The sequence below is a fragment of the Acinonyx jubatus genome, chromosome E1 (assembly GCF_027475565.1).
Source record: "Acinonyx jubatus isolate Ajub_Pintada_27869175 chromosome E1, VMU_Ajub_asm_v1.0, whole genome shotgun sequence".
In the NCBI taxonomy this organism is placed as follows: Eukaryota; Metazoa; Chordata; class Mammalia; order Carnivora; family Felidae; genus Acinonyx; species Acinonyx jubatus.
Window position 1 is genome coordinate 9506849 of NC_069397.1, and position 25025 is coordinate 9531873.

At 42.8% G+C, this 25025-nt stretch overlaps 2 protein-coding genes across 15 annotated transcripts in view; one reads left to right on the forward strand and one right to left on the reverse strand.

The window, feature by feature from the left end:
• The window catches only part of NCOR1 (nuclear receptor corepressor 1), a 157141-nt gene extending 148697 nt beyond the window's left edge, over positions 1-8444 (forward strand). For 12 of the 13 annotated variants that reach the window (XM_027047386.2, XM_027047391.2, XM_027047397.2 and 9 more), the window contains 4 exons: positions 2541-2594; positions 3043-3264; positions 5645-5824; positions 7317-8444. In XM_027047386.2, coding sequence (XP_026903187.2) covers positions 2541-2594; positions 3043-3264; positions 5645-5824; positions 7317-7504 — 644 coding nt within the window. In that variant the 3' untranslated portion in view covers positions 7505-8444. The remainder of the gene's footprint in view (positions 1-2540; positions 2595-3042; positions 3265-5644; positions 5825-7316) is intronic. The other variant, XM_027047394.2, reaches the window with a different exon arrangement.
• The window catches only part of TTC19 (tetratricopeptide repeat domain 19), a 40996-nt gene that overhangs the window by 1234 nt on the left and 14737 nt on the right, over positions 1-25025 (reverse strand). Inside the window, exons 8-10 of one of the 2 annotated variants that reach the window (XM_053212410.1) lie at positions 14028-14182; positions 12431-12593; positions 10509-11899 (exon numbers count right to left, since the gene is read on the reverse strand). In XM_053212410.1, the coding sequence (XP_053068385.1) occupies positions 11766-11899; positions 12431-12593; positions 14028-14182 (452 nt within the window). In that variant the 3' untranslated portion in view covers positions 10509-11765. Of the gene's footprint in view, positions 1-10508; positions 11900-12430; positions 12594-14027; positions 14183-25025 lie in introns of those variants that run through there. The other variant, XM_027047401.2, reaches the window with a different exon arrangement.

Here is a 25025-nt window from a genome sequence, read left to right on the forward strand (position 1 = left end):
GGCTTACAGATATCCTTTCTTCTTTAAAAAAAATTATGACATTTTTCTGTCTCATCACGGGTTTCATCTGTTACTTACAGAGCGTCAAATGTCACCAACAAAAATGTGGTGCTCTCATCTTCACATTCTCTCAGAAGGCAGAGAAGAATCAGAGCGTGAAGACCTGCCGATTCTAGAACAGCCAGTTTAGAATTGTTCCATCTTTGAGGGGTTTTCGCTCATCCTCTCTAGTCTTGGTCTCGCCTCATTTTAGTGGGAAAAAAATTGTTGACAGAAAAATGCCACATGTGACTTGAAGAAGCCCGCTCAACAGTGTTGTCTTCTATTTTCTTTTGTCCTCAGGCGGTAGCTCTCTCATTCATTCATTCAACAATTAATTATTGAGCAGGGTGCTGTGTTGGGCGCTTTTACAATGACAGATGGTCTCTACTCTGAACATGTAAAATGAAACAAGTCCCGAACTTTAACAGAGGATAAAATGCGTGAATGTCTTAATGCAAGTACAAACAAAATTGCTTGGGGAATTTTTTGATCGCAGGAACTCTTTTCGATTGTGGAAAGGGACAGTTAAGGAATTGTGTTAAGGAAGCAGTGGGCTGATGGGTCCCCAGGGCACATTCCGTCTTCCCCAGGAAGTAGAACCAAGACATCCAAGCCATCAGCAACCGAGACCACTTGGTTTCACCTTGGAGTCTCTCAATTAATTCAGCGTTCCCACCGAGGACATCAGTGATTTCGTTCTTCAAAAACCGTAATGCTTTAAACTTACTTTATTTGATCTTCCACAAGCCATTTTTCCCCTTCTAGAAATAGTCTCTTCTCTTGGCTTTCAGATACTATGTTCTCCTGTTTTTTTCTCTTCTACTCTGGACATTTTTTATGTCTTCTTAGCAGCTCAGTCTTGCTCTGCCTGACCCTTGAATGCTGTCTTCCCAGTGCCGTCCTCACGCACTAGAACCTCTGAATCCTCTCACCCGCTCCAGGGGTGTAAGCTGTGTGCTGAAAACTCCCAGATTTGTGTCCGAAGTGGGGTTCGGCTTTTCCCATGAAGTTTCACTTGCATACCTTTGAGGACCTCTGTCTTCTTGTGCATTTGGCTTCTTAAGTGTCTAAAAAGGAATTAACGTTCTACCTCTGCACACGGAGAAGCACGTCACCCCCTCCTTCCCTGCCACACTTCCTCCACTGTGGCTTCACTAGCTTCTTTCTGGGCAGCCCTCCCTCTGCACCTCTTCCTGTCGAGTCTGCCTCCTAAACAGCTGTCCCTTGTCAGTCTTCCCTGCCCGTTTCTGAGTGGTTATCACGTTCTTTCACACACGTGTGCCCATCTGTTTTAAGCCAGGGGTCCTCACACTTGAGTATCGATCCCTGTGCCTGGAGTGCTCGTTAAGCATGTGAGCCACAGGCCTTGGGACTCGAGGAAGTTGGCACTTTTACTGAGGCACGGGGGTGGTTCCATTCTGACGGCCTCACAAAGTACCACGCTAAACTGTAAGCTCCAGAGGGAAAATACACAGAGGGTCGTATTGTTCTCACCAGTTGAAAAATATGAAATCGTCTTTATCTGACCATTTTGATCAGTAAGAAGGTGATTTTATGAGGTTTCCACCAAATGCTTAATAAATATTTGTCGAATGAATGAATCCTATTCCAGAAACTTTTGTGTATTCGTCACTCCACTTTTTCAGGTTCAGTTTATTTACTGCAAGTTTTCCTGACCCATGAGTGGGGAGACGGTCATGGTTTTGTATAGTTCTTCCTGGAGATTTTTGTCCTCCTTCCTGTTGCCAATTTAAAGTTGCCCGATGAAGGAAGTTTTTAGTTTCCAGGCACATGCAGCCCGGCTTCAGAGAGCGACCTCCTCTCCGGGAAAGAGCCCATCCTGCTGCAGACTCCCCCAGAGCTCCGCGTTCTGCTCTGGGGCACACCCCCCCCCCCCCCCCCCCCCCCCCGCTTCCCTATTCTTTCTCTTTCGAGTTCTCAGCAGCAAGTTGGAAGTTGTGGCGAGAACACCATTCACATTCCCAGATTCCTTCTACCTCTGTCTCGGCGCTTTATCGGTAGTTCCCAGGCTGTCCCACCTGTTGTTGTTCAAACTGCACAAATGACAAATCACGGGCTGCTCCTGTGCCTGTGGGAGTCGCTCCCGGTGAAGCATAGGGAAGCCCACGTTTTCATGCTGTTCATGGAGGGGTCTGAGGCCAGGCTGTCTCAGACTGGCTGGCATTCCTGGGGCTCATCCCAGAGGCGTCTCTTCTCTGGCAAACTGGATCCCTTTCCTATTGTTGTTTCTCCGGCAGTGCGAGCGCTCTCTTCCTCCTGTGGGCACATGGCTCCTGTTCAGATTTTCCCACCTCATCCAATTTTTCATTGCTTGATTTTTTTTAAAAATAATTACTTCTTTATCTTAACTGGTGAAAAATAAGGTTGGGATCATGGGAAATAAGAAGGTTAATTTCACTGTAGGGTTTGAGACTTTATCTCCTTCAGTGTACGTGATCATCCCATCTCAGTTAACTCAAATGTTTGTTTAAATACAGCAGCCGCTCAACCAGGAACTGAGATCTTTAATCTGCCAGCAGTCACTACCTCAGGTAAGAATCAAAATGTGTCCACCCGATACCCATCGAGTACCGACTGCCCAGCAGGGGCACTGCCCCAGTGTGCATAAATGTAGTCGGGGAGGAGACAGCGGCAGTGAAAAGGGAGCCCAGCTTCACTAAACACTTGCTGGAGAGGTAACGGAACAAAGAGAATCAAAACCACTAAAGAACAGTGTAGAAACGAGGGAGCTGAAAAGAGAAAAAACCGAGGAACTTTAAGAAAAGTGGCTGGACCCATTCATTTAGCAAAGGAAAACTCAATTTGCTGGAGTTACTACTGGGGGATTTGGGCGCCCCTGTGTGGGCTCTCGGGGTGTTGCAGGCAGCTGGCCCGGGGCTGTGTGTCCCGTGGGCCCAAAGGCCGTTTGGAGCCCGCTGGTCTCTGTCTCTTCGTCTGCTGTTCGGAAATAAGCAGAAATGGCGTGCTGGTCTCTTTCAGGCTCAGTTAGCTCTAGAGGTCATTCTTTCGCTGATCCTGCCAGTAACCTCGGTCTGGAAGACATCATCAGGAAGGCGCTCATGGGAAGCTTTGACGACAAAGTCGAGGAGCACGGAGTCGTCATGTCCCAACCTGTCGGCGTGGTGCCCGGTGGCACCAGCACCTCCGTTGTGCCCAGTGGGGAGACCCGCAGAGAGGAAGGGGACCCGTCACCTCATTCAGGTGAAGTGTGTTCACTCTTGTGCCCTTCTGCTGCCTTTCCCAAGAAAACGCCAGTCTGCTTCCAAGTGGTAATGCGTCACCAAGACGTTTCATTTTGTGTGTTCCCAGAGTCCCCTCTAACGGTTTTACTTGTTTTTTTTTTTTTTTTTTTTTTTTTTTACCTGCTCAGACATTTTAGTAACACAAACAGAAATTTTAAAAGGACGGAGATTTTTATGCAGAAGTCACCTTTGAGTGTTGGGTTTTTTTCTTTGCATCTAGTCCTTATCTGGATCGACATATTTTAACTGTAATGCAAGTACAGGTTCCTTTCTGCTTTTGAATAAAAGGGATAAAAGGGACTTACTATTGTAATAAAAAGAACAGGCTCAGCATAAAAGAATTTTAAGCCATAGAAGAAGAAAAAAAAAAAAAAAAACCCTTCAGATCACATCATCCAGAAAGCTAGTGTTCTTGTCTGATAAGCATCATTTTAGAAGTATCTCTGTATGGACACATAAAAGGCCAGATAGACATCAGAACCAATCATTCATACGTCCTGATAAAAGCAAGCACACAAGAAACTGTGATTCTAAGCTTTGAAACCCCTTTTTCTTAATCTTTGAGAACTAGGATCTCTTATGCTTAAAAATTTACTGGCAGGTCAGCGGTATTTCAGGTTTAGTTTAGGGTTTTTTCCTGTTATCCTCAAGCAAAAGATCTCACTAAGGTGAAGAAGATCAAAGAGATCAGAGGTTCTTATTTATTTACACCCACGTGTATTTTATGGCCACGTGGATTCACTTCCTGCTCTGAAGGATGAGCACAGTCTTCCCCTTTCTGCTCTTACCTCCTGATTTGTATTGATTTACCTGTGCGTGTATTTGAAGGTGGTAACATTGATGACGGTCACCCACTTCAAGCAATCCTGGTCACGTACCCCTTCTGTTGAGACCTTTCTTTTTGGTACTGTTTTCACACTCCCTTTTCTCTCAGAGGCTGCTGTCCTCCGAGACTGTTCCCGCTCAAGAACGACTTCTTGCTGCCTTGATACTTGAAAGGACAGTGTGGCACCTTTCTCAAAACATTCCATAGACACTATTACATTTCCCCCACCTGGCGTCAATGGTTGTGTAAGAAGGCGGCCAGATGTCCCCTTTTTTGGCAGGTGACAGTTTTATCTGCCTGAGGCCTCTCTGCCTCAATTTGAATAAGTTAATTAGTATGTTGGCGTTCGTGCTGTGTCAGACTTTCCTGACCACAGGGAGGCTGTTTGCACCTGCAGGTTGATTTCTACACTCCTGGAAATGTTCTATTTTGCCTCTTTTGTTGGGCTTATCCATCTCAAAAAACACAATTACATTTTTGCCAGCTAGTCTTTGTCCTCCAGATCTGTTACCTTCTAGTTATTTTAGTCATCTTAATCTAATTATTTCAGTCATCTTCATGTGTTGCTTTTACTCTAGCTCACATTTTCCTTTCGTGCTAACGCCCTTTTTGTCGTGTCTGTTCTGATCCTTGCCGTATTTTGTTTCCTAAGCTTTCCACCTCTCCTTTTTGATGATGATCTGTTCTTTACCAAAGGAGCCCAAACTGGCTTTGTGTATTTTGAAGTTTCTCTTCCAGAAGCATCTTTTCCCCTCGTCCCATTCTGTTCTCTTCCTGACCATCAAGGACTTGCACTTCTTTTCTGTGCAGATAGTTGAAGGGGTTGAAGTTGCCTTCTACCCACTTTTTTCTGGGCGCCGTGGGACTCGGGGCAGGGTGAGGTCTCAGGTTCTGCGAGGCAGTGGAACACGTCTGCTACTCACCTGGGCTCTGTTCTCTTCAGACATCATTTCCATGCTTTGTTCTAGAGCCCTGTCGGGCATCCCACTCCTGTGAACTTCTGTATACCGGAGCCTGGAACAACAGGCCGCCAAGACTTGCTGAGCTTCTGCTGGGGACCAGTAGCATGGCCACGAAGGGGCTTCTGTTCCACGCTTTTTGGCATAAAATTTCCTTGGGGTGGTGTACAGATTCCTCTGCTTCTCTTTAAACTGGCAGGCAAGGAGGTAGTTAGGATTTAAGGTTTTCGTCAACCTGCTTTAATTGCCTTAGTTTCTGTGCTCCAAGACCCGGAAAGAAATGATGTTCCTCTCAGAAATTTAATTTCCTTGGTTACATGTTTTTCAAGTTGATGGCATGAGGACATACCCCTTTTGCTTTAGTTGCTACAAGTAAATTCTGGCTTTTAAGTACTAACTTGGAAACTTCACTGGGTCCTAGGATCTGGGTTCTTGGCACCGCCTGCCATCCTCCCGCTTTCTCTCAGCGGCATATAACCCATCAGCACTTGGGTAGGTTTTGAAGTTGAGAACATAATTACTACATGTCAAGAGTTAATTTATTTCACTTTTAGGAGGAGTTTGCAAACCAAAGCTGATCAGCAAGTCAAACAGCAGGAAATCTAAATCTCCCATCCCTGGGCAAGGCTTCTTAGGAACTGAAAGGCCCTCTTCCGTCTCCTCTGTACATTCAGAAGGGGATTACCACAGGCAGACACCAGGGTGGGCCTGGGAAGACAGGCCCTCCTCAACAGGTGAGGAACTTACTGCTAGAAAAGGAGTCGTAAAGTCCTTTTTTATCAAAGCCTTGGCTAGTACTTCTAAAATCAAACTTCGGAAACCTCAGTTTCCATTATTGTATCAGTAGGATTCCACTTTCCAAAACAGACACTGAATGCATGGAATCTTAAAAGTATACAGAACGTAAGGTCTGATTACCACGAACAAAGTAAGAGCTATGAAATCATCTCCATTCCCCCCACTTCTGTATTGTGCTGGGAGCCAGCACCCGCTATTTGCAAAGCCACGTCGTCTGTGATTTCAGTTCTTCCGGGAACCACACCTGAGAGCGAAGGGCCGCTCCCAGGCTTCACCCTTAGCCTCTCTATAGACATTCTTAGAGAAGGTTCTTAGGGAAATATTAAGAAATCAAAATAAGAAATGGAGATAGTGTAAAAAGCCATCTCTATTGCAGGCTCACTTATATTTATATAAACTGATGAAAAACCGTGTTCTAGGGTATTTATGAATGTTTTCCTTTTTGTGCTTGCTTGCTCGTAAGCTTTCTTCTCAAATCTAATAACCACAATACTGGTTGTCTTGAAAGGGAACAGGCTTTGCTTTTTTGTTGTTTAAATAAAACTGGGATTACCTGGTGTAGATTTAAGGGTTTCAGAGAATCGTGAGCCATCTTTTAGGAGTTAAATACATGTACGTCAGTGGAAAATGTCTGAAATGTGCTCTCCCCCTTATTTACATATACATTTTCTATGGATATCGTCAGCATAACTGAAGGCCTTTGCTTCATAAAACTCACATCACATGCGAAGTGATTGTGCTCTAGTTTGACAACTTCTAAACCAGTGATTGTTTCCTCTCTTAGGGAAGGAATTTAATTTGTGAAATCCCTTGATAAAATGGCTATGTTTTCTGTCTTTAGAGTTTCTTAAGCTGTAAGAGGCTTTCTGGGGACAGTTGAGACCAATGTAGAAAGTGGCAGGAGGTAGCAGTGCTGTCGTTAGGTTCACATACCCTCTTCCAGATCTTGTACCTTTTAAATCTGCCCAGAGACTCAGCAGCTGACCTGCATCCTGCTGCCCTGTGACCTGCTGCAATTCCTTGTCCCCTCGTCCTCTGAGCACGTACTGCTGCATTTATCATGAAGAGTCCAGGAGTTCTTGGTGCAACCAGACTCTTCGAGCTTAATATGCAGTTTTACTTGGATTCTCCATGGAAACACCTGGTTCTAGAACTCACTGAAAGTTCAGCCCTGAGCTTCCACTTCCGGACTTAGCAACCCTAAGCTTGCACTTACTCGTGTCCTCCGTCCCTTCTAGATTCTCACCGATTGGTGCCTTACCATAGGCTACAGTCTACATGGTGAAACCCTGGCCCTTCTGTGTTTCATTCGGCTACCGGTGTCACAAGACCATTTCAATAGAATAATCGTGTCTCCCTCCACCCCGTGGAAGCTGTAGGGAACAGCAGCTGTGCTCATGACAGTGAAAACAGTTTTTCTTTTGTCAGGCTCGACTCAGTTTCCTTACAACCCTCTGACTATGCGGATGCTCAGCAGTACGCCACCGACCCCGATCGCGTGTGCCCCGTCCTCCGTGAACCAAGCGGCTCCTCACCAGCAGAGCAGGATCTGGGAGCGAGAGCCTGCCCCGCTGCTCTCTGCACAGTACGAGACGCTGTCGGATAGCGATGACTGAACCACGCCCAGAAGGGGTCTCGGTGGGGCCAGGGTGTGGGACAGGGAGCTCTCGTTCTTGGCGGTTTCATTTTCAATGGCAGGTCAAAAGCCTTTCGTCCTAGGACTTGTGCCCAGAGACTTTTTAAGAGAGCCTGGACCGCAGATGATGAAGAAATGATGGAAATTTATTTGGAGAGTCAAATGGGGGGGGGGGGAGGGACGGGGGGGACTGCCTCCGACACGGGCAGTTCGGTGGATTATAATAATAGTGGAGGGTTGAAATGTAGAGTTTTTAAAAAGTGACAATTCTTGTTCTTACATCTGTTTGTAAAGAAAACCATAATGTCTTTAAATCACTCTTCTGTAAATAGATTACCTTTTTTGCAGTGTTTCCCCTTGCTGTAGTATCTGGTGTACTTATGTTCAAATCAGCGCATCAACTCGGGGGGGTAATTTTAAAACAAAAAAACATCGCACCTATCTTTTTAACCCTTGCCTTCTCAACAACCTCATACAGCCCAGTTACATAATGTTGGCTGTCACGGGCATTGTACTTTTATCCAGTTTTGTTTCCTCTAAATTCAGATTTCCAGCGATGTTTAAAATCTTGTGGAAATGTTTAGATTTTTAACACAGACCCTATATAAAATCTGTACATTACGTTTTTGGGTCAAAGGTAGGAGAAACAAAATTCTGCCATACTGTCCATTTCCAGTGCAGGCTTTAATTTTTTTTTTTTTTTTTTTTAATTAGTGGCACTGAAAAATATTACTGCATGGGTATGTTATAGTTCAGTTTTTAAAGTTTAAAAACAAAAGGCTTATTTGAGGCATACCTCACTGTTATGCACACTGGTAACTTAACCGTGGCCCTAAATATTCTTTTTCTCCTGCATTTGATGCAGCCCAACAGAGCTTTTGTTTCGAAATAAATTGGACTACCCTGTCCATAGCCACATAGATGATGTGTGATTTAAGGCTCTTGATGTCTCAGGTTTCAGAGGAGTGGGTTGCTCTGTATTATCGGTTGAGTTAGAAGGTAACGATCCGTACAGAATCTGACTCTTAGCTTTGCCTTGTGCTGTGTATCCCGAAGGCTCACTTCCCTTTCCCCATGTGCCAGTGCTTGCTCTTACTCTCCCCGTGATTCCTCGTGGGCAAGAGTTTACTGGTGAATCTTTCACCGAATCTCAAGGAGCAAATAATTATGAAGGGGTCAGTTTCACCCTTAATAATTGCTTATTGAACTGTGAGATTATTTTATTTTATTTTACGACTTCATAGTGCTGCAGCATCCTTCAGCGGCACGTGGATACTAACTGTTTTGGAAGGATGCCACTGAAGATGAGAAAGGGGAGAGGGAGAGGTCTCTCGGGATGATACACGTGAGCACTTCATGGACTTCTAAGTAGATCTCAACTTTTTAACAAAAGTATGCAAGCCTCTACAGAAAGCAGGTGTATGGGAACCACTGCCTCCTTTGTAACGAGATCCTCGCATCACCCTCAGCATTGGTGTCTGATCCCGATTTTAATAATGAGGACACAGGCTCAGTCCTTTGCCTACATGGTTAAGGCCTTCACTCTTGTTACTACTATTCTACTCTTGTCCTAGACCTGAAGTCCTCACAGTAAACTTGAGAGCAGGTTTAGTGATCAGATGCCTTCCACTTGGAAAGCTGGCACCACTTGATGATATACATAAAATTTTCACGTGCGTGAAAAACCGTAACTAAATGTTCTAATTGACAGTTTTCTGCTGCTCGTAATGTCTGAGACTTTGTTAATAATCTGTGTCAGCTGGCCCAAAAGAGATCATGATTATTTTTCCATGACCCTGAAGGTCTTGAGCCATTCCAAGTCAGCACAGTCTTTGAGAGTAGCCGGCTCAGAGCCTAGCTTGTTACTGGCACAGCTCCTCCTGGAGGACCGGAGAGTGAGTGGTGCTCCCCCCTCGCCCCCTCCTCGCAGTGCGTATGTGTTTTCCTATGCCATCCGCCACCACCTGGAGTTCAGAACGGGAGAGAAAGTCCAGGACTGTTTCTTAGTTGAGAACAACGAGAGGACAGAACGCTCACGGGCTTACCTACGGAGCCAACCGTCTCGGAGGGAGGACGTCCACCTCGGCAGGACCGAAACGGCAGACAGCCCCGAGAGTGACAGAGGACTTGAAGTCGGCTGAAACCAAGGCATGACACTCTTTGCAGGCTGAGATTTCGGTGTTCCAAAGCTGCATCCTTCTGCATGATTTTTTTTTTTTTTTTTTTTTTTAGCACCCCAGGATCTAAATTAAAGTCTTCCCAATACTGTTCATATAGCAGCATTCTGACAGCCAGATCTCCAGCGCATGTTTATCATGGGAAGTAACTTGGGTGCGCGGGTTCCAGTTTTTAAATATTTATGCCCTGAAAACGCTGGTGACAGTTCAAAAATTTCAACTATGCTCTTTTTAACAATTTACTTTTGAACTCAGACCAGTCGGCAAAGGGGTCGGCCTTCCTGCCCTGCTACCTTGTTTTACAGCTGTGCAAATGAACTCTCATGGAGACACCCACAGGAAGAGACTGTCTCTCTGAAAACACCTACAGTTTTTCCAGCACCAGGACGGGACTGTGAGCGGAATCACTGTGGAGATTCAAAAATTCTTAAATAAAACCTGGAGTCACAATCCTTACTTTCAGTAACCCCTGCAATTGTGAAAAAGCAAAAACGTTCTCCACGTAGGTGAGTAGTCCGCTAGTTGACGGTAATTTTTCAAAAATCACCAACCAATAAATTAAGACTGGGTCGCACTGCAACTCAATCTGATTTACATTCTAGTTTCTCATTAGACTCAATTAAAGGAGCTAGCTGGGTGGTAAGAGATGAGCTTAGAAAGCAGGAAGAAATTTACATCTGCAAAATAGAAAATTTGCGTCTTAGTCTAATCCTGGAGGATCTGGACCTCAGGATTTCTAGTATTTTGTTTTTCTTATTTAGTAAGTTATTTTTTATGAGAAACTCAAAGATTACGGAATGCATACAATGTTGTTGTAGAGTCTCTAGTTTATTATGAAAGGATTCTTCCAATAGTATGTACACAGAAACAAAAATATCTGTTTACCATTCCCACTCACACCCCCCACCCCCCAAAGGCTTACCAACAATAACAGTGCTCCTTCATGGCACCTACAAAAATTGCCTTTGCCCTAGGCCAGGGGCTCTTTGCAACACTTCTGAGGTAAAAACCTCCATCTACCTATCTTGTATGTATATACTTGATACGCTATGAGGCAGTGTGATAAGGCTCTTTGAACACAGTAGTAGTCTATTCATTTAGGGTCATCGGACAAAATACATTCTCCCATGGCTACGAGACAATCTCATCCGTTTCCTACTTACAGATGAGGATACTGAGACCCAAACTCGAGAAGCCAGGACTAAGATCCAGATCAGTGATCCTTCCACTGTATAAGCAGAACATATGAGAACCACTGGGGAGATTTTACATATTACACTTGTTAAGGCCCGACCCTGAGACACAAGGTTTGGGGGTGCAGCCTGGGCACGTGCAGAGGACTCTGTTCAGGGACCTAGGCTGCAAAGGAAGCGGAGTCCTCAAACAGCACTGACAAGTGTTCATATGCTTCCTTTTCCCCCCTCTTTCATAGTCCTATAGAACCAGGTATGAAGACATACAGTTTACTTTGATTTATAATTAAACGGGTGTATTTTCAAGGGCCTACTTCCTACTTTAAAACTTCATGCTGGGCGCTGGCACAAACCACGACAATGCTTTTGCTCCATTATGCATTAGGTCCCACACTGAGCTTCATGAAATAGATAAGAAAAATAACTCACCATAATCCCCCTTTGCCATGAGACAGTTCTGTTCTTCCAGATATTGGTAAAATAAAAAAGAAGGTATAGCAAATCAATGGGTCAAAATCGTAGGATAGAGATGCCTGGCTGAATCACCACACCCACCCCGAAGGCCAACTGGCCCATCTCCATCTACAGGTACACTTAGACCAGCACGACAGCACCACACCATACGTTACGACGGAAAGCATCACTTGACATCTGTCCTTAGAGGTCAACATCAGCCAGGGGTGAAAGTCGTCTTTCCTTTAAAGAACAAAAGCGGCAGTGCGTACAACTTGTCCTTCACCACAGCTAACTGACGAGACATGAATATCAAGGAGAAAGGGTTTAAGCCATTGATTTGGGTGCCACTGAGACTAGAATAACCACTGTTACTTAAAATTCCCTACAACAAAAAGGGATTTAGCGCTTCATAAAATTAAGTGAAAGGTCTACTTTTTCTTGACAGCTCAGCCAGCTCTTCCCTGATGTGCTGTATAGAAACCTCATCTCTTTTCAGCTCTGCTTGCTTCAGTGCTTCCTGGTAGATCTCTTTTGCTTGTGCATATCGTTCTAAAATAACCCAGAGAGAAGGGAGAATAAAGAGAAATGTAGGTTTTTCAAAGTGATTCTGAAAGATTCTGAGAGCAAGCACTAGTGACAGTTCAGGTCTAACTTGCTGTGTGCTCATTAAGTGACAGGCTGGCCCTGCCTCCCTTTCAGCCCGTGACCGACCCGCTGGCTCGCTCGCTGGCTCGCTTGGAGAGGCTGTGAGCCGACCTAGCTGTAGAGCGCCAGGGCAGCGAGGGCCGGGGGCCCTCCGGTGCCCTGGGGCCCCGACTCCATCAGCCGAGCACGCGGCTCATGGAAATTTTCTTTAGCTCCATGTGTTCAACGGGCTAGTGCAGGACTTGGACACAAGTTACGTGAACTGAACCCAATGGTACTTCAACCAAACACACATCCTTTTTAGTACATTCAGCCAGCCTTTGAATCCCGGAGCTTCCTGACTGCCCCTCGCCCTCCCTACAACCGTCTCACAGCTGCAGAAATCCAGTGACCCCTTCCCTCAAGCAGGCCCGGCGGGCTTCCACTGCCCCCTACCTCTGTGCATCAGAATTGCAGCGAGATTACTGAGCAGCATGTGTAGCTCAGGATGTTCTATCTGTCTCGCCAGATCTGATGCCTTTTGCACATAAACACAGGCCTCATCAAAGCGGCCCTGTGCATCCAGGGTGGTAGCCAGGTCACTCATCAGCACGATGGTCTACACACAAGAGAAAAAACAGCCATTTTTTTAAAAAACAGCCACACAGATTTAACATTAATTTGGAGTCTGGTAAACTGTGGATATATGCTTAAGAGTTCACGTTTCCTAGCACGTTCCACAAACATGAAAGACATCAGCCTTTAACAAACTGATACGTATGCGTGTATATATATATGTGTATATATATGTATGTATATATACATATAAAACAAACCCGTATATCATTCACATTGTATGGGGGACGGCATCAGTTTGGCTCTCTGGAAAACAATACAAATCTACCAAGTAGGGGACAGGATATGACTTACTAATCTAATCATCAAACTAGAAGTACCAAGAAAAAATACTAAACGGCAAGATGAAGCTGTAACGATCTCCTGGTTCGGCAATCCTGAGAAGCCAGCCTCCAGGGCTTTATTTAACGTCATCCCTACTGGTGACTCTGAGACTCATCGAGAAGAACCACATTTATTACTGATTTAGGAAGATTCCCACTAAGAGTTTTTAAAATTTTGGTACTAAGAGAAGCAGACCCTACCCCCTCCCCTCAGTTCTAGCACTTGGTGGTTTGAATTCCAAGTTTGTCTTCTTATTCCTCAGTAATATTCCATTAAACGGACTCTAACCTAAATCCCTTTCCTGAAGAGAGTTCACAGCCCAACAAGTTGCCCTGCCCATCGACCTGAACCTTGGGACGTGTTCAGTCCAGTTAAAATGCCTGTGTCCTGTGCTGGGGGTACCAAGCATTCTGACAAGTGGTCCAGTTCTTCCTTCTAAGAATTTAATGTGAGAGACGAGAAAGACCAAAGTTCAACGTGTTCACTGTTCTAACAGCGCTGCATGGTTTGGTTTAATTCTATGTCTGTGGTTTTTACTTTGTAATGTAGTCCCTTTCTCCTTTCTGCCCCCCTCCCCCAACTTCCCCTGGCATTTTACCTATGCGGTGAGGGAGACAAGAATCTTCATGCATTAACCTGTTCCTCTTAATGATTCTTACTAATGTTCCTTATTACAAAATACTATGCCATGTACCCTCAAGGCCTGGACGCTCATGGGTGCCTGGTTAGACCCACCTTTTATAAAGGCTGCTCTGCTGGGTGAACCAAAATGCAGGCAGAATGCTCTGGAGAACCGATTAGAGGTCTCAAATCCTTTGTTTTGTTTCGTTTTGGTTTGTTTGACGTAATCCCTACACCCAATGTGGGACTCAAACTCTCGACCTCAAGATGAAGAGCGGCGTGCACTACTGACTGAGCTGGCCAGGTGTCCCTCACCCCCTTTAGGAAACAAGCAGTTGGGGGCAGGCAGAGGAGGGAATACCTAGCACCTAGCAGCATCTGCTGCTGATCTGCTCCCAACGAGGGTGGCATTTCACACCCGGAAATTCTAAACCTTTGTTTTACAGCTCCCCTCTCTGTTTCCCTCCCTTACCTGTGGGTGTCTTTCTCCTAGTATTTCTTCAGAAATCTGCAAAGCTTTTTCATACATCCTCTGTGCCTGTGCCGGCTGCTTGGAGAACAGAAGGTAGCGGGCATAGGTGTCTAAGCACATGCCAAGGAGGAGGTGGGTGTTGGCTTTCTCTTCCACTAAGAAGGAAATAAGAGCATTGCTAGCATATAACGACAACATAGAAAGTGAGGCAGAGAACTGGCCGAGCTTCCTTAACATTGTGCTTGTTATCAAGGCCCACAAATATTTTCACAGTACCGGACCCCCTGAATGTTACACAAAGGTGACAATTTAGGTGGATTCTCATCTAAACTGGTCCCTAGACCCAATTTCAATGTGTGCAGGAAGGCGGGGAGGTCCCCCCACACCAAGAAGCAATTCTTAGACACCAGCAGGTGTGCAAGAATTCACTCATTTGTGTGTGCAGAGATAGCATCAGACTCCACAAGGGTTCAGTCCTCCTAGACTGCAGCCCCTTCCTCCATCAGACACCAGTCATAGCCCTGTGCCTCTGACCTCCAGCTAGCGATGGGAGTGACCGCCATGACCCCCTCTAAGGACACCAACTGCAATTGCGGGTTGTGACCTGTGCTTCTCAACAGCTGGCTGTAAATCTGAGGGTCCTAAGAAACCCCTCCTCCGGTTACATTAATTTGCTAGAGCAGCCCACAGAACTCGGAAAAACATTTTACTTGCTAAATTACTGTTTATCATAAAAGGCTAGCACTCAGGAACAGCCAGATGGAAGGGATGCACAGCGCAAGGGATGTGGGAAGGGGCGGAGCTTATATGCCCCCTCCCAAAGCACCAACAGTCCTCACGCCTCCACGTGATCTTCAGCCCAGAATCTCTGTGAGCTCGGCCTTCTGGGTTTTTATGGACGCTCTATTACATAGATATGACTGACTGAATCATTGGCCATTGGCCACGGATTAAATTTACAGCCCCTCCCCCCTTCCACCAAGGTCAGGGATTGGGACTGAACTTCCAACCCTCTACCTTCACAACCACCTTTAGGTGTGTCCATTCACATAACAAAAGACACCTTTATCATTCTCAACACTTAAGAAATTCCAAGGGTTTGGGGAACTCTGGACAAACACCAAATAAAGATGTAAAATATATTTTGGTCATGTGAATGAACAATTATATCTTAAAATCACAATACCACAATATCCATTTAAATGAACTTTGCCCCACATTTCAAGTAAGACCTTAAGTCCACATATCAAAGCATGGAGTATTATTTTTAGGTTGAAATTGTATTTAGTAGAAACAGGTAAAGATCAATTCCAAGAATGAGTTAACAAAGTATAGGGCAAATGAAAGAGTTTTCAGGTGCAAAAGTGGCAATGCAGTTAGGAACAGAAAACACTCAGAATCCCGAACTAGAAAGTCACAAGCCAAATTGAAAGAACAGTTCATCCACTTTTTGAAGAATAATAAAGGCTGCAATGATTATCAACTCTTGACAAATTACAGTACTGACTACACACTGTCTGAAAACGAACCAACTTCAAACATCTAATGCCACATGAACTGGAGAACACGGATCTCAAGAACAGGAACTTGCACGAGACCCAGAAAAGAGGACACAAATAATAGAGATGGTAATGATAAGGAAATTCTGCAAACAGCTCTGCTAAAAGTAAATGTTCACAGAAAGGACTTAGAGAGTTTACCTCCGATAAACGTATGTAACCGAACCATTACACACTCAACTGACGGTGGTCAACTGGGTTTATTCACCAGCAAATTCACGTGAAACCCCTTTCCTTCCCTATTGTCAAAGTTGCAGAAAACTTACAAATGGCATACAGAGTGTGAAGACGACGATGTAACCAAAGAGCGGGATGACCAATTATTGAAGAGAGAGTTTAAATAGGACAAAGTAGCTGGGGTGGATGAGAATAGCTGTTGACACACTATCAGAGGGTAAAAGTTAAGAAACGATGCAAAGCAGAAATTCGAAGTTACTTACTTTGACTTAATTATATGCAAAAGGTATATAATCATGTTAAAATCAAACTCGAAGTACCTTTAAATAGGTCGCCTTACAAATATATTTTTAAAAACATTAAATGAAAGTTAATTTTCCTAAATATCAAAGTATACGTAAATTTGTGGATAAATAAAACCAATATAAAAACGCAAACAGAAAATGTGCAGAGCCCATATTTCTCCATTGGAAGGAATTACTGAAACAAAGTATCTAACTATGAGCACTCTTAAAAACGCTGAGCAAAACCTTATATTATATAACCAAGCGGCAGTTTGACATCAACGGTTCTGTGAGATAAAATGAGAAAAGGTAGTTAAAAATGAGAATAATGAGACAAATCTCTGTGTTCTATCCAAGTACAAAGGTCCAAGACAAGAAATTTTTAACAGAAGATTCAGAACTAAAATACATGTTCTTTGAGAATATTTAAACACAGAAAATGTTTACCACATACCAAAAATATCACAAAACAATGTGTAATTATTCCAATTCTAGAAATCCTATGCGTGAAAAATGACTACTGACTCATATTTCTGGGATTTCTATTCTCTTTAACTAGAATGGAAGAAAACATAGTAAAGCATTTTCGAAATAATGAGATAAAATTGTAGCTATAATAATTTCTCACTGTTAAGAAAACACGCATTCGAATTCATATCGCACACTATGATATGAAAAATGAAAATATTTTTTGGAGAATCTACTTCTCTAAAAACAAGACTAAGAGAAATAAAAGGCTCCATAATAAAACCTGTAGCATTACAGCCAAATAAAGAGAAATCATCATGGCTTTAATAATGTACAAAAAAGAAGAGCACCTGGATGGCTCAACTGGTAAAGCAGCTGACTTCGGCTCAGGTCATATCTCACGGTTTGGAAGTTCGAGCCCCACAGCGTGCTCTCTGCTGTCAGCATGGAGCCTGCTTCGGATCCTCTGTGCCCCTCTCTTCCCTCCCCCGCTTGTGCTTGCTCTCTCTCTCTCAAAAATAAACAAACATTTAAAAAAATCACGTACAAAAAAAAGAGTTTCTTTTCTAAGCAGTAACAATATAGTTTCTGGGGACAGCTGGGAGGCTCAGTCATTTAGCCATCCGACTCTTGATCTCAGCTCAGGTCATGATCTCACAGTTATGAGATGGAGCCCCATGTTGGGCTTTGTGCTTGGCAGCGAGGAGCCTGCTTGGGATTCTCTCTCTCTCCTCTCTCTCTCTCTCCCCACTCACGCTCATGTGCACACTTTCAAAATAAACTTAAAAAATAATTTCTTGAAATATTAGTATAAAAACTGCTAGAAATTAGACAAGAACAAATCAGCCAATAATAGCTGAGAAATACACTGGGAATCTGAGAGGCAGGTCATATTTATTTCCTCAAATTTAAATAATTCTTTTTCTCAGATTATTTCTAACCAGACAAAAAGACAAGCTACTTCAAATCAGTCCATGAAACAAATAAGATCCATCACAGAAATTTTTACTCAAAATATTAGCAAATGGCATTGTCAGCTGCACTAAGAAAACAACCAAGTAGCATTTATTCAGGGAAGGAGAATGGATCAGCATACTTAATGTATCAACATATCAAATTAGATGTGCATAAAAGCAGACTACAAAGCAATTCGATAAGATAGTGGTTCCAACAGAGGCTTTTGATTCCAGGAATAATGACTAATGATCTGAAAACCCTTTTGCTTCAAAAACGAGATAAAGGATATCCTTTTACATGCACAGCTGAGCTCCCAAAAGAAGGAAATCCCAAGGGTCAAACAAGAAGCGTAAACTAAAATCCAGAGTAGAAAGTATGGGACTTAACAACACAAAAGCCCAGTTTCTGTAGGTTTTGTGGAGCAGCCTGAGTGTCTCTGTAATCCAGAATTGAGTTCTTGGGGCGCCTGGATGGCTCAGTTGATTGAGCGTCTGAGTCTGGATTTCAGCTCAGGTCATGATCTCAGTTTGTTTTGGAGCCCTACATTGGGATCTGTGCTGAGATTGCGGAACCTGCTTAGGATGCTCTCCCTCTCTGTCCCTACCCCACTTGTGTGCTCTCTCTCAAAAACCAACAAACAAACTTAAAAAAAAAAAACAAAACGGGTGTCTGGGTGGCTCAGTCGGTTGAGTGTCCGACTTCGGCTCAGGTCATGATCTCACGGTTCCTGAGTCTGAACCCCACAACCCCACATCACATCAGTCTCGCTGTTGTCAGTGTGGAGCACGCTTCGGATCCTCTGTCCTCCTCACTCTCTCTGCCCCTCCCCCCCACTTGTGCACTTTCAAAAATAAACATTTTAAAAATAAATAAAAATATTTAAAAAATAATAAAGGAATTGAGTTCTTCAGCTTTTGCAAATCAGAGAATTACATCTGAAGCCCCTTGCATAAAACCAGAATGACCCTTGTCGTAGGTTTTGTATGCCCCCCTCCCCCACACCCTCTCCCTACCAGGGACCACGAGGAAACTTGCATGGCCCAGCCTAGGATCTAGATGGAAAAAGGACTACCACAGAAATCTCCAATCATAGGCCTGTGCCACATGGAGCTTGGTGTCTACATTTATCTATTCATTTAGGCTTGGACCTGAGCGCCTGAAATAAACAAAATCATTCTCATCTTATAGCTAAAACCCTGCTGAACATGAATTTATAATCCAAATGTAGTAAGCATGAAAATCCACCATAACTGAGATTCGGCACACAACAACAAAGGAGGCCTCACCCTCAATAATTTTAGATAATCAACAAATCCAACGACATAAACTAAGTGGGTTTAAAATAATTACTTATATGTCCAGTATGATCCTCCTCAGAGCCCTGAACTTGTGTCTATACTTTTCTTCCTTCAGAGACTGCCACTTGGCTTATTCCCTCCCATTCTTCAGGTTTCTTATCAATCAGACCTTTCCCAACCCTACGCAACAGCATACAGCCCCAACACATTCCCTGGACACACATTCTCTCACATACACATCTATGGAGCTCTCAATCGTCTTTGGATACATCAACCATTTACTGGACAGTGTTTTGTTTTTAGAGAGAGAGCACGAGTGCGGGAGAGAGGCAGGGGGAGAGAGAGGCCAAGCTGGCTTCACACTCAGCACAGAGCCCGATACAGGGCTCGATCCCACAACCCTGGGATCATGACCTGAGCTGAAATCAAGAGTTGGATGTTCAACCATCTGAGCCACCCAGGCGCCCGTACTTGATAGTGTTTATGATGGTGTTTTTCCTCCACTAGAAATCAAGCTCCAGGAGGCAGCAACTTTCTTTTATTTATAGCTGCCTCTCAGTGCCTAGTAATGTGTCTGGCACATAATAGGTATTCAATAAATAATTTTTTGGATGACTGCCTGAGTGATCAAATAAAAAGAAAGAATTAAATACATAAAGGTACTGAACTAAAGATGGAAAAGACATAATGAAACTAAAAATTACAGAATTCAATGACACTGGCGCTCCAGGAATCTATGAAATCTCAACATAGAGACATCATCGCAGATCCAGTGAAAAAGGGGTGATCAATAGTTCTGAGCTACAAGCCTACCCATGAAGGAAGGAAAAACTCCATCACTACTTCACATCATATTAAAAAGTCTACGTGAAGACTAAATGTAAAAGAGCCAAATATTCAGAAGAGACTGTCTTTCTGACCTTAAAAGAAGTATTTTATTAAGCAAGACACAAAAGACACAAATTATAAAGGAAATCTCAAAAGAGTCTATTACATTCAAATTTTAATCTCTGAGTGTGAAATATCCTCAAGTGAAAAGACAAGGACACAAAAAGATATGTAGCCTACAAAATATAAATTTGAGTATTTTGCTCAAATACATAAAGAACTCTTATGATCATTAAGAAAAAGACAACCCTTCAAAAAAAATAAGCAAAGGGTATAAAGAGACAATTTTCAGGGCAGGAAATCAAACCACATTGGTAAGCAATTTAATTCCACTCTTAGGTACGAACCCTAGGGAGTATCTGACAGGCAGGCACAGAGACACAGGTCCCAGAATGGTCAAAGAGGTATTATTTTCCATAGTAAAACATGAAGAAGCTTCATGACCACCTACTGAGAACCACAGTATGTTCCTCCAGTGGGATACTAGACCACAGTGCAGGGAATGAACCAATCAGGGCTATCTCTAGCCTGTATCACTCCTTACCCCTCACCCTCTGCCACAATGGACCAATTAGAGGGAGTCACCCCTTCTAGACAGATGCAACCCCAGCAGACATGTGCTTTGACAAGTAAACAGGCCTTTGTGACAGGAAAACTGATGCTGTCGTATCAACATCGATAAATCTCAATGTTGTGTGAAAAACTGCAGAAACAAGTGTTCAGTACGATACCATTCATATAAAGTTTAAAAACACACTAGCCCCACTATATACTGTTCACTGATACGTGCAAGTGTAATAAACAGGCCTAAGAATGATAAAGATCAAAACTGAATTCAGAATAGTACCTACACCAGTAAGAGTCCACCGGGGTTTAAAATTAGAAAAAAGAATTCTGAAGCACACATGGTAAAGTACTTAGACTTGACAAAGCTAAGGGGAAGGTATACAGGCATTTGTTAAAGTTGCTACACTTCATTTTTGCTTGAAACCTTTAAAAAATTTTTAGAAGACAGGCACAGAACTTTTCTGAATAGTAAGACAGTAATATGGAACATACACTGGAGAAATTCCCAAAATACAGATAAGAAAACTGAGGTAGAGGGAAAACATAAAGGATAGAGAAGAGACAGGCTAGTATATCGGTAAATCACATGCCTGAATAAAGGACCAGACCAAGCAGAATTAAAGCAGGAGTCAAAGATGTACTAGCAGCTCAAGAGAGTAGAATCTTAGAAATGAAGGTTCATTACAGACTAGGTAGTGTTCAGAAAGGGACTAAGCCCCCTAACCTTATGCTAATAAAACTTCCAACTGCTACAAAGCAATCAGGCAGGAAAAAACAGGCTATCTCCAAAAGCCGGCAAAGCAGTTGGCTGCAGAATTATCTGCAATAAATCTCAGTAAGTCAAAATTCCAGACTGTCGAGAAAAAACAAGTGGGGAAAAGGAAAGACAAAAGAATGTTAAATTGTACTCATCTCATCTTATAGAAGAAACTGAAAACGATTTTCTTCCTGAGCCAAATAGATCTTATAAAATTTTTAGGTTACCCCTAATAGAACTGATTCCTATGAAAACCCTGAACCTGAAAACTCTACGTATGTATGCCTTCCTTCCAAACCGTGAGTGGAAGTTGAGTGAGGAAAAGACCCCTCCAAGAGGGACCTGAGACCAAAAGAAGTAACAAAACGGAAAGCATTTTTTAAAATGCAAAAATTAAACAAGTATCACTCTCAATACTAATTTTATATACGCTTTGAGATTCTGTATCATAAGACAATGACATTCAGATTAGGCTTAAAAAAATCCAAACACAGTCTTCTACAAAAGACACACTAAAAACAAAATGACTTAGAGAAAGTTTAAGAGTAAGATATAGCCAAAACGTAGAAGTAAAATTTATGACAATATCTTAGGTAGGACAAAAAAAAAAAAAAAAAAAGAATCATTTTTCAGATGAAGGGATCACTCACAATGAAGATACATATCTAGAACTGCTTAAACAGGAATAAAAACATGTATGAAGAAAAAAACCAGAAAGCCAAATCAACAAGGATATAGGACTTGAACAATACTATATGCCAACTAGATCTACCCAACATGCACAGAACATTCTACCCTACAATAAAGGAATGCGCATTCTTCTCAAATGTACATACAACAGTCTCCAGGACAACCATAAAGTGGGCCATTAAAACTAGTTTCAATAAATTAAAAGGACTGAAATCATACAAAGCATGTTCTCTGACCACAATGGGATCAACTTAATCAACAACAGAGGGAAATCGCGGAAATAAATGTATGAAAATTAATCCACACGCTCCAAAATACCCAACGGATCAAAGAAGAAATCACAAAAATTAGAAAATACCTTGAGATAAAGGAAAATGAAAACACAACACACCAAAATATATGGGACGCAGCTAAAGCAGCAGAGGAAAATTTATAGTTGTAAACACCTATACTGTATTAGAAAAGAAAGCTTTAAATCAACAACCTAATCTTTCACCTAAGAAACTAGAAAAGGAACAAAATAAACCCAACCCAAGCAGGAGAGATACACCAAGGAGAAACCAACAGTCAGGAAGGTCCTACATAAATTGGGAGTGGTAAACACAATACGGAGGAGCCAAACTATTTAATAAGTACATCACAGTCCAGCAAACTCTTCCACAGTAAGTACTTAATGAGTGCTAGCCACCCTAATTCCCCTAACAACTCTACACGGTAGACTTAGGTTCTACTGCTATTCCTGTTTTACTGATGAGGATCCCAGAGGAGAGAAGTCACATAACCTGTCTGCAGGTACACTGTGAAGAAGCGGGAGAGCCAGAATTCAAACTCAGGCTCCAGACTTTGAACATTCATGACAACAAATACACGACCAAAATGACTTCCACTTTCCCAAAGTGTTTTATCTAAACTATGAAAATGAATGAAACTTTCAGGTTGAGGAGAGGAAGAGAAAGGAACAGTGTAAAACCTCTTGAAGACAGAAAATAAATCCATGAAATTAAGAATTAGGGAAGGAAGGGGCGCCTGGGTGGCTCAGTCGGTTAAGGGTCCGACTTCGGCTCAGATCATGATCCCGTGGTCCGTGAGTTCGAGCCTCCCCATCGGGCTCTGTGCTGACAGTTCAGAGCCTGGAGCCAGTTTCGGATTCTGTGTCTCCCTCTCTCTCTGACCCTCCCCGTTCATGCTCTGTCTCTGTCTCAAAAGTAAATAAACGTTTAAAAAAAAAAAAAAGAATTAGGAAAGGAATATGATCTCATAACAGAATACTGTCATTTGTGCTTTAAAAATGTAACTCCATAAGGGCGCCTGGGTGGCTCAGTCAGTTAGGTGGCCGACTTCGGCTCAGGTCATGATCTCAGTTTCTGAATTCAAGCCCCGCATCAGGCTCTGCTTAGGATTCTGTGTTTCCCTCTCTCTCTGACCCTCCCCCACTCGCACTCTGTGTGTGTGTGTGTCTCAAAAATAAACATTAAAAAAATTTTTTTTTAATATAATTCCATAAAGTTCCTTCTAGGAAAATATAGGCCTCCAAACTTCTTTCACCCATGTATTCAAGAGACTGAATTGAATTATTTATTTATTTTAAAATAGGTTCCACACCGAACGTGGGGCTTGAACTCTCCACCCTGAGATCAAGAGTCACATGCTCTGCCAACTGAGCCAGCCAGGAATCCCCATTCAAGATGTTTTTCTAAATTTTTTTAATGCTTAGTTGTTTTTGAGAGAGAGAGACAGAGTGCAAGTAGGGGAGGGGCAGAGAGAGAGGGAGACCCAGAACTAGAAGTAGGCTCCAGGCTACGAGCTGTCAGCACAGAGTCCAACACAGGGCTTGAACTCACAAACCGTGAAATCATGATCTGAGCGAAAGTCGGAAGCTCAACCAACTGAGCCACCCAGGAGCCCCTCAAGATATTTATTAACATCATGTTATTGCCACTGACCTAGACACTGAAATCAAATCAAGAAAATGGAAGAAATTTAAATGTATGAGTAATCAAAGAAAGAACAACAAGACGCCAGAGAAACCCCTCTAAAGTAGATCTGGCCCATATGGTTTCCCGGATCCTACCAGGAATAGATCACTCCCATGTGATATCCCATACCTATTCCAGAATGGCAAATAGAGAAAGCATACCAACTCATTTTACCACATTAATAAAATCCTGTGATGACAAGCACAAGAAATATACTATGGATTTCACATAAGAAAATATATGTAAAGTTCTAAATAAAATATCAGCATTAAATATTATCCTGAAAGTACACTTAACAACCAATTAGTAGCAAGTCTGGTTTGCTCTAGATATATATAAATAAATCTATTTATAATTTGGCACCAAATTAAATATAAAACAAAGTTGTCCAACACCACTATTATTTAATGTTGTTCTGCGGTCATAATCAATGAACTAAATTCAAGAATGGTGGGGAGGAGGTGCCTGGGTGGTGCAGCGGGTTGAGGGTCCGACTCTTGGTTTCAGCTAAGGTCGTGATCTCACAGTTCGTGGGTTCAAGCCCCACATTGGGCTCTACGCTGATGGCACGGAGCCTGCTTCAGATTCCATCTCTCCTTGTCTCTGCCCCTCCCTCACTTGTGCTCTCTCGGTCTCTCACTCAAAAATAAATAAACTTAAAAAAAAAAAAAGATTAAGAAGGATGGGGAGAAACACAGAAGTAGATCTAAAAGGAAACACCATGATTTCGTAAATGTAAAATTATACATCCAGAAATAAGAATATCAACTGAAAAGCAAATGGTGTAGTAAAGTGTCCACTGGAAAACTAATGTAACAAAATACCCGTCACATCTACATGAAAAAACCTGTAAGAGTCATGCCAGGGTCCTAAATGGAAAGACTCCATACAGGCATGCCTCACTGTATCACACTTCACTTGACTGCACTTTGCAGATGGTGCGTTTTTTACAAATTGAAGGTTTGTGGCAACCCTGCATGGACCAAATATATCGGTGCCATTATTCCAACAGTTTCGTGTTGCTGTGTCACATTTTGGTAATTCTCACAATATTTCAAACTTTTTCATTATTATTATATTTGTCATGGTGATTGCTGATCAGTGATCTTTGATGTCACCCTTGTATGTAATTATTTGGGGGGGCACACAAACTGCATCCATCCACGACGGTGCATACCAGATGGTGAGTTTAGTTTCTGACTGACCACCTACTGGCTGTTCCCCCATCTCTCTGCCTCTCCTGGGGCCTCCCTATTCCCTGGGACACAACAATATTGAAATCAGGCCAGTTAATAACCCTACAATGGCCCCTAAGTGTTCAAATGAAAGGAAGAGTCACATGTCCCTCATTTAAAATCAAAACCTGTAAAAGATTCA